The sequence below is a fragment of the Zonotrichia leucophrys genome, chromosome 3 (assembly GCF_028769735.1).
Source record: "Zonotrichia leucophrys gambelii isolate GWCS_2022_RI chromosome 3, RI_Zleu_2.0, whole genome shotgun sequence".
Taxonomy (NCBI): Eukaryota; Metazoa; Chordata; class Aves; order Passeriformes; family Passerellidae; genus Zonotrichia; species Zonotrichia leucophrys.
The window spans coordinates 87,480,962-87,491,079 of NC_088172.1; the positions used below are offsets into that span (position 1 = coordinate 87,480,962).

Consider the following 10,118-nt stretch of genomic DNA (forward strand, 5'->3'; position numbering starts at 1 on the left):
TAGATGGTCTTTGGGGTTGGAAATAGATGGTCTTTGGGGTCCTTTCCAACCCAAACCATGTTATGATTCTGTGATTCCTTCTCACCTCAGTGTGTTCCAACAGATTTGAGCCATACAACCCAGCAGAGACAGCAACTCGAGCCAGGTACCGAGCTATTGAATTCACATCAGAAAATGAAACTTGCCTAAAAAAAAGATAGGGGCAAGGCAAAGGTAAATTACTACCTCCAGTCAGTTCAACTTTAATTGCATATACATAGTTGAAACATGGGCAAAGCAAACACAAAATAACTTCCAGGCGAGCCAACCAGTTCACTAAAGTAGAAAAACAAAAATAAAATAAACCTAGCACAGGAATAAATAAGTCCTTGCTTTTCTATCACCAGATGGAATAATAACCTTCTAAATGTGCGAGAATTTAGTTTAAGCTGAAAATGAGAAAATAAGACTGATTATTCTTTCAAATACTAAAACTCTCTCCACAGCTGATAGAATTCATAAGTATAACCCAAGCTACAGATTTTCCAGATTATAAGGAGCTAATCAATATCTGTTTTCTTTTCATAAAAGAAGGGTAACTTTGAAGAGGATTCCTAGTGAATCAACAGAATTGAGAGGTCTTCATCATGGTTTTAAGGGCTAGCATCAGGGGAAAAAAATCCGTGTTCATTTGTTACTTACTTTACTCAATTCACACTTCACAGAAACCATCCCCTGGTGAACAAACTTCCCTGCCTGTACCTGTTTTTTACCCAGTCTTCTCCAGATAACAGACTAATTTGAATTTGTTGTCCCCGTTCCGCTTATGAAAGCCCTCAACAGATCTGCAGAAGAAGGGCTCTCCAAAGGGAGTACTCCTTTGTTTTCATGTCCCTTTTCTACATTACATACAGTGTCAAAAGAAGCTGTACACTGTCAAAAATCTAGCTTCCAGTTCATCTAAGATAAATTAATATTTGCTAAAGAGCTTTGGAAGAAAGATGCATCCAGAAACATCAGTTCTCCAGATAATACTCATCTCTACTCTACAGTCCTACACAGATGCAGGTTGCAAAAACAGAGCTCCAGTTGCTTCTAAAACAAGCACTGATATCAACAAAAGGAGTCCCTGTGGTTTATTTTTACATTTACCCCATTTAATAGACTGAATGCTATACTCCAACTTGTCCAACCAAGGTCCCACTGTCATTGTTCTCTATTTCCTTTTTTACCTACTGCATCCTTTATAAAATTAAAAGAATTGTGATAGCCCTCAAGGCTGCCAAAAATCAACAAAAGTTCTGAAAATAATACAGAATGTACTTGATATATTAACAATTAAAATGTGTCCCATTTTCAGTACAAATGGACCAGCCAGTCTCATTAGGCTAATTGCAGTACAACCTAAGGAATATAGTTCATTGGGGGGGGGGGGGTTTGGTTTGCTTGTTTTTAATTTTGTTTGCTTTCCAAGCATCTAGGATCCAGTATATATATAGAAGATCCATAAAATGTAACTAAAACCCAAAGTCACAGTAGGATGTTTAAATTATCCCCTACTGTGTAATTGAAAATGTATCCTATTCTAATTTCCCACTATCAGATTTTAAGGAAGCTTTTATAAACTGAGAAAAACAAATAATTTCCAATACATTTTCACTTGTAAAGTCTGTGAAATGCACTTTTATTGTTTTCTCTAATTCATATCAAAACAAATACCCCTTGATTACTCAAGCAAAACTGAATACATGTATGAAAAGGGAAAATATTACTCTGAGTAAATCTTCTTATGCTTTAAAAGTTATTTTCTTCAGGAAAAACAAAATACTCCCACCCAAACATCACTAATTGACCTCTTTGAAAAAGTTATAAAAAACTTTTTGCATCCAGTGCTTGCCAACTCCAGGGCTAAGTAAGGAAGGATGAACAGGGAAAATGCAATGTTACAGGCAAAGAGTAGCTATTGAGAGCGACATGAAATGCCCCATAGTTAAACACCAGGGCAAATGTTCAAGAAGACAAGATGCAAAAAAGGGACCAAAAAATAATAGCAAACACATAATACAAAAAACCCAAAAGACAAATTATTTCCAACCATAATAAATCAATGTTGAATCGATTTGCTAAAAGCTTTTGCTTGATCTGCCTAGGAAGAATAACTACTCTGAAATGTGCATGTGCTCAGCACACAAAAGCTGTACTGCAGCTTGTTTTGACAAGACACAGGTACACCAAAACTCTCCATAAAGCCATCAGCAGTTAGCAGAGTAGTTTGCTTAGGAGCTGTTACTGCAAGAAGTTTTGAAGCTAAGTCTTCAAAAATAACCTTTAAAATAAAAATCATAATCTCAAATGAGCGATAAACCTTTTAGGTAGCTGGCTGACAGCTAAGTTTCAGCTAGTTAGCTAAAAAGTTTGTCACCAGATTTTAACTGAGCTCCAAAACCAAACATAGAAGAATCACAAATAAAATGTTCTTTCTTGTTCAAGTGAAGTCATTAGAACTAATGGAATCTAAAAAAAAAAAAATCAAAATCTGAAACATCTAAAGTGATTTTCACAACATGCCAAACAAGATGCTTCAGCAGAAATGATGCCATGAAATCCATTTAGCAAAAGCATTAGTTGAGATACGAGTTCAGCTGATGCCTCTCACATTGCAGATATACTTTTAACAGGCTTTAAGGCAGAGAATCAATTTTCAAAATTATTACAACCAAGCAAGGGAAAATTAATGCAATACTGAGGTCTGGAATAACTTCTTGAACATAGGCCAATGCAAGGGATGAGAGGACACTAACACACAAAATTTCTATCTGATGGGCCCGTGATTCTAGACATTATCTACCCAGGGCCAAAGTGCAGAAAAAGAGTGTTTGCTTTACATTTCTGACAAGTTCCATTACAGCCAAAATGAGTGGTTTTGCAATGCAGTAGGAAGAAGGCATGGCAACACTAAATTATTTAATGACAGAAATATTATTTTAAAGCAAATTATATACCTTAAATATATTGTGTCACAGGAGCACATATATGTATAAACACACACATATATATGCATATATTTTATATATATATCCATACACTGCCCAAACAGTCAAAGTAAAACAAAATCCAAACCTGACTAAGGCTACTTAAGGGAAAAATTTTCTCCTGCAAGTAAAAAATACCCAATTAACTTTCTGTTATGTAAGCTGTATCCCACATGTGCAAAACACACACTGAAGATTATTAAAGCTGCACCAATTAAATCCCAATATAACCTGCCATATTTCTCTCGCTTTCATTCAAATCACAAATACAGTGCCATCACCAGGCACAGCAAAAGACAACATACAATATCAGATTCTGCAAGAACCCCTATGTGAGTTCAGGTCTAACATTTTAAACAGAAACAGTATTTGCAACCAGTAAAACAACCATGACTGAAGGCTGAATCTTCCTGTGCTTTGATTTTCTGCAAACATACGTTTATAGTGACAAGTTTATTACCTAAGGTTAGAAGACATGGAAATGCTCAGTTAGTGTTAATTTATGCAGAGCAAGTCAGTAACTGCAATACAAGAAGATATATGTTGCTTCTATAGCCATTCTACAGACAAGCAGGTATTCCAGTCTATGATGCACTGGTGGCTCTAACAGCATCTTCTACTGAATTAGCTCACAAAATGAGAGTTTGAAAGCAAGTCTGTGAACAATAGATTCCCCCCAATCTTAAAAAAAAAAATCAGCATTCAAAAACTACAGTTATAATCAGTAATTCCAAATTCATCATCGTGTTACCATACTTTAGGTTACAAGTGCAATGCTCATATATACAAATATGCTCCTAACTGCAGATACTAAATGCTAGAGTTTCCAATAATATGTCAGGCAGCAGGATCTCTCCTCTTGATATATATCCAGATGTCTTAACTCATATGGAATTGAAGATGACAATGCAGCTTCTCAAAACTAAGTTTTAGTCCTGCATTTCTGATAGGCATTTGATCTTACTCAGACTGTAAAATCTATCTTCGTGTCCCAACCTTGAAGTTATCCATTCCAATGGCACAGTATTTTTAGAAGGACAGACAATAGAATACTACAAAAATTTCCAATATTCTTTCTACAATGTGCAGCTGGATACACTGAATAGCACTACACAGATAATTAGCACTTTCCTGACATAACATCATGCCTTTGCTTATACACACACATGAGGGAGCCTAAAATGATGCCCTCTAAACATTCAAATTTCAGTCCATCACACATGTACAAGCCCAAGGAATCTTATATTATCAAACCTCTCTAAAATAAAACAGCCTTTCTGTTGGTAACCCATGGCACCACACAAAGTCCTAAACAGTAAAGTGACTGGTACAGCATAAATATTATACATAGGTACATGTAAATAAAAAGTTTTTTCCATAAAGATCTAGTTCATAATATGCTGTAAATGTTTTGCCTGTGCTAGAGACATCAGTAATGCAGTGATTAATAAAACTGTGGTGTTTTTCTTTTCCTTCTACCTCAAAAGGTTACTGTCAATGCTACAACCACGTGATTTTTAAAACTGCTGACCCAAAGGTAGAAGGAGAGACGCAAAGTCACTTACTCAGACACAGAGAGGATGGTTTCTTTGCCTTCTTGCACTGAAATTTCAACATCATTCTTCACATGCTCCACCGTCAGCAGAGCTCCTTGAAAATACAAGAGAAAAAGATACTGAACTTCCTTCCAGGAGAGATACATTTCATAGTTACAACCAACCACTTACATCTCCTATCCACTAGGACCAGGTGACTGAAGTGACTCCTTCAAGTGAGAATGCCCAGGGAAACAAAAAAATCAATGTTCAGTCTCATATGCAAAAGGCTTCTTCTTGGCAATCCTTACAGCCTCAAATTGATAATGTCCAGCACACAGTCATCTGCAGTGAGCTCAGCAAGGGTCAGCTGCGATACATTTTTGCTTCCTAAGGGTATGGTAAAAATTAGTCCTGTCCCCCAGTATGTGAGGAGAATGTAATCAAAAAGCTCTTAATTATTGAACAATATTACTAATGTAATCCATTCCAGCCCTAACACATCCATCAAAGGAGATCAATTACTGAACATACCAGCACTTTCATATATATCAGATCAAGGATGAGACTATTTTTAACCTGATTTAAAGTTTATGAAAAGATTAGCCATTCAAAACCAAAAAACTTTATCCATGTAAAAGCACAGGAAGCTTACACAGGTTCTCAAAGTAGTTCACCAGTGACAGTAAAAAATGGTCTGCAGAAAGAAAATAATTACTGAGGTTTTTAGGCTACACCATTGACTGGAAGACAGCTCTGTCCACATTCCAAGAGGGTTGATGCAAAACCTGCTCTGATCTCGAGGCTCTACAGCACGACACAGCAGCTCAAACAAAGCACCGAGCTCACTTGGCTGCGTTTCTGCATTGGCTCTGCTCCAGGCTCATCCTGCTGAGCATAGGCAGAGGAGCTTGTGTTCTCTAACTTTGCTCAGAGGCACGTACAAAGGCAGCAAGCTTTTGCACAGGCAAAACAGGAACTGTACTCTAGGTCTGGAAAGCCACCTAACCTGTTAAAGTCTCCACAGCATGCCGTGCACTTTACCTTCCTTGAACAACGCTCCAGCTACCAAGGCAGATGATACCAGAAGCTATTAATACACTGGCCTAAATACAAACCACTGGAGCTAGGAATTCCCTAGCTCTCACCTCTGCTCAGCTGAAAACCCTTCTTGTGGCATTAAGAGTAAGTCAAGGTTCTTCTTCTCATCCCTCAGCTATCCATCTGTGAAATTCAGGGTGACATCCCTTATGCAATACGTTAGTAAGACACGTAAGTATTTTAATAACATGCACGGAAACGCTTTGAAAATAACAAGTATTACGTGCACCAAGCTATGTAATTAATACTGATGACATTAAAAACTACTACACTTTTCTTGCACGGCAGACACAATGAAGAGTATGAAGCAGGGATGAAGTATCAAGCTTGTCTCCTTGATATAAATGTTTCATCTGTAATATGCAACATTTCTGACACAATCATGCAAGCTCTTGAAATTAACCTCCAGTGCCACACACCAGCTGTCAAACAAAATAAGTATCCAAAGCCCCTAAACCTGATGTAAATCATAATTCATATTGCATCATTTTCTTTTTTGGCAAATCAGTATAAACAAGTCTTAGGAGAAATGTTATTTAAAACATACACGTTTTTATACCTTGAATCAGTAATCATGCAAGTTGTATTCAGCTCTGAAATCCATTTGGGAATAACAGCAAGAAAAATAAAAAACTACGATGAAGAATAGGAAGAAAATTTATTTTGAACAGCTACAACGAAATGGAGAAATTTTATGGAACACATACAAAAGATCGTTTCCAGATGGGTGGAAGTGCAATGAAGGAGGTTCTCACATTTTTAAAGGCAAAATAACCTCGAAGGGCAGAGAGCATCTGAGAACTTTCAGCCAGTTCCCCAGAGGGGAATTTTACCGGCGGATTAGAACTGAAAATGAAAGACAGCAAGGCAGCGGCAGAGCTCACGAGCAGCGATGTGAACGAGGGCTGCACTGAACGCTCAGCCTCAACGTGCCATGTCACCCGAGGCTGCACCCGTGCCCGAGTTCCGCAGCCAGAGCCGTGCCCAGCGCCGGCCGCTCCGCCACGGCCCAAGCAGCTGCCCAGAGGGACCCGCGGCGGGCTCACGGCCCCGGGGAAGGGCGGCAGCGATGGGACGGACGGGAGGAATGGGAAGGACGGGCACGGGCCCCGGTGCCGCCTCGCCCGGCCCCGCACGCGGGCACGGCTGGCGCCGCATGATGCAACACGGGCAGGAGGGAGCCAGGGAGGCGGGGAGGGGACAGAGCTCCGCCGGACCCCCGGCAGAGCGGGATCGGGGCGGCGCGGGGCGAGGCCCGGCCCGCACTTACCGAGAGGGGGACTGCCTGCGTCCACGGTGAGGCTCAGCGCCGCCATTCCCGCCGCCAGCGCCGGAACCGAGGGAGGCGGCGGGGCGGGGCGCGCAGCGCTGCCAGCTCGGCAGGGGCCGGCGCGGCCAGGGCGGCCCGGCAGGACCCGCCCCGGGGCGGGGGAAGCGTTCGTCACTTCCGCGGGAGAAGCCGTAGGGGCGGCGGAGCGGGAGGTGAGGGTGCCCGGTGCGTCCCTTCGTTGCCGCGGCCCAGAGCCCGCCCGGAGGTGACGAGCGGGCGGCGCACGAGGCCCTCCCGGCCGCGCCGGTGGAGCCCTGGGGAGCCGGCCGGGATGAGGGACGGGTGCTGGGTGAGGGCTGCCCTGCCCCTCAGCAAACCAGATGCCGCTGCTTCCCTTCTCACGGCTTCTCCGGCTGAGCCTTCCTCAGGGCTTTGCGGGCGCTGCCTGCCAAAGACCTTAGCTGGATGTGTGGCTAGCAGACGTGGAGATGCCTCCAGCCCCTTTTCTATGTGTGATGATCCAAACACATCGAGCAGCGCAGCACACACCGACACGTTTGAGTGCGGTGGTTTCACTCCTCTGGTTTTGTAGAATGTCACTTGTTAAACTTGGGACAAACGTGCGAATTCTGCAGCGGGTCAGATGAGTCCTAGAATAGCCCGAGTGGGAAGGGATCCACAAGGATCATTGAGTTCAACTCCTGGCCCTGCACAACGCGGTCCAAACGCTTTTGAACTCTGGCAGGCTTGGCACTGTGACCACTTCACTGGAGAGCCTGTCCCAGTGCCCAGCCACCTTCTGGAGCCTTGGAATGAATTACAAAATGCTGTGTCACCGAGTTTTCACAAGAGACAGGCTCAAATTCACTTTGTTGCAAGGACAATGCAGTGTCCCTGTGATTCCCCCCACCCCCCGTCTATTTTATAGATGTTACCGTAGCACCTAATGTGCTAACAGAGACATTATCAAATGCTTGATTGGTGAACCAGTGCTTTTTGTGCAGTGGAGGTAGTGGTATAGCCAGAGCATGACTGCACATTATGTGCTGGTTTTTATGCTTGATTCCTGCTGCTGGGTTTAATTTCAACTTTCCCTGCTCTTCTCTGTTAGCAGTTCTACAGTTTCTGTAAGCATGGAAAGTATTTCCACGAGCTTCCATACCTAAGTATCTTTCCACATCATGCAGAAGCTGATACATGCTGTGTGTTCTACTCCCATTCAGGTAACTAAATGAGCTGACAGAAATTACAGCAGAATTAGAAAGAGGTTTATGCTGAAGAGATTTTCAAACCTATTGCAAATTTCAGATGAAAATAAGATTATAGAGGCAATAGATGAAGATTACTATCAATGGGTTCTGTCCTTTGTATTTTAATGATTGCATGGAAAGAAGGATTAAGGCAGGCCTTTGTGTTGCCTGAGTTGTTCTACATTTTATCTTAACATGTTTTGCAAATTCTCATGCAAATTTTGATGGGAATGCTACAGCATACAACTCAAAGAATCCTGCATTAGATAAAGGTAAAAATAATGTATAACAAACAGTGAAATCATTGTACTTGCTATGTGATTCAAACTTCAGTCACAATCAGTATGTGGAATGACTAAACTTACAATGGGCCAAAATATGAAGAAGGTTCTAATTAAAGCAGGCTGAATCTGCCTTGCATGCTCTTACCAGTTACACAATTGAGGAAGAGAGGAAAGGTAGGCTTTAGATCAAGGGATTAGAAGCACACATTGTTCCTATATATGCAGCTCTAATCCAGTGTCATGCTAGAATGAGGTAAATGCTAATCTTGCTAATTTATCTGTAAATGTTAGGCTAAGAGGACCTCACTAAGAAAAAGATTCCTTAGATTCTTTTCCACATGTGCACATGGAGAGACAGGAACACTTCAGCAAGAGTTGCCTTGTTCATATCTTTTGGTGGCAAGATGTTCCTGCTTGTTGGAAATGGAGTCGGCTTTAAGCCAGTGAAGTGATATTGGTGTAACCCTAACGTGAGGAAAGGATCTAATCTAAGGGCTTTAGGTGGAGTTGTTGAATATATTGTATGATGACAGGAGAAAGAAGTAAGTTGGGCACACTGAAAAACTGAATTTCAAAACCTTCTTCTGCATGGAAAACAACTTTTTATACCTTGAGGCACTCATTTAAAGATGGTTTGTGTGGATGAAGAGTGTAGTTATTTAGAAGACCTAATCTTGTGGGCAGAGAGGAAGTGAGAAAGGGTGCAGTGCATCTTGCAGGCTACTTTGGCTTTCATGGTGCCAGCAGAAGGTAAGGAAAAAAAATCATGTGTGAGAGCTTAGGGATTCAGTCTTCATGTAAGCAAGCAGCTGTGTTCAGACACCCTCCCTGAGACCACCTGCTTGAGAACCTGACATATGTCACTCTTTTCTCCACAAGGAGAACAGAAAGAAAAGCAAAGCTCCATGTTGTCTGTTGAAACTGGCATGCCCCAATATGTATCACATTGATAGGGAAAAGGATGCCCTAGGACTCCTTCATTTGAGAGTAAGGGACTTGAGTCACAACATCTGGAGAAAAGAAGGGGTACAGATGCCTCACTGGTTCAAGAGTGTGATTCGAAAATCCTAAATTCAGCTTGAAGAGACTTCAAAAGAGTTTGTCAAAGTTTCCAATTCAGCTTGAAGAGACTTCAAAAGAGTTTGTCAAAGTTTCCAATTTTAGTCATACGTAATTTACCACTGGTTCTTCTTTGTGTTCAAGTGGACCGGGCAGTTAAATCCTGCTTTCCTAACAGCCACACTATGGGAAAGCTGACTGAAACAGGATCTCCAATTCAAAGTTAATTTTAGGTGATCTTGGCCCTGTTTTTTCCCCTCCTCTAACATGCCTGTGTTCCACAGGGGGGGGAAATGGTAGTGTCAACTTCCTCAACTCTGGGGCTGTTGGAAAGGCACCTGCTTTATCTCAGAATTTGGACATGGAAAATTTCAAAGTCTGACTTTTCTGTTATTCCCAAGTATGCAAAGTGACCTTGGCTTTGGATGCCCAAAGTGCTCCAAGACTACAGTGGCATAAACCCTGAAAAATCATTTCAAATCATCATAGAGGTGCTAGGAACTCCTGCTTTGTCATGCTTCCTTGGGTTTCCAACTGAGCTGTTCTGAACTCTGCTGTATGTACACTTCACTGATCCTCACTGAATCTAGTGATCCATGATTATTTGA

General features: G+C 41.7%; 1 protein-coding gene across 6 annotated transcripts in view; it reads right to left on the reverse strand.

Annotated features, from left to right (window-relative positions):
• The window catches only part of EPRS1 (glutamyl-prolyl-tRNA synthetase 1), a 37,498-nt gene extending 30,425 nt beyond the window's left edge, over positions 1-7,073 (reverse strand). For all 6 annotated transcript variants that reach the window (XM_064709152.1, XM_064709150.1, XM_064709147.1 and 3 more), the window contains exons 1-3: positions 6,918-7,073; positions 4,577-4,661; positions 86-185 (exon numbers count right to left, since the gene is read on the reverse strand). In XM_064709152.1, the coding sequence (XP_064565222.1) occupies positions 86-185; positions 4,577-4,661; positions 6,918-6,963 (231 nt within the window). In that variant the 5' untranslated portion in view covers positions 6,964-7,073. The remainder of the gene's footprint in view (positions 1-85; positions 186-4,576; positions 4,662-6,917) is intronic.
• Positions 7,074-10,118: the final 3,045 nt, after the last annotated feature.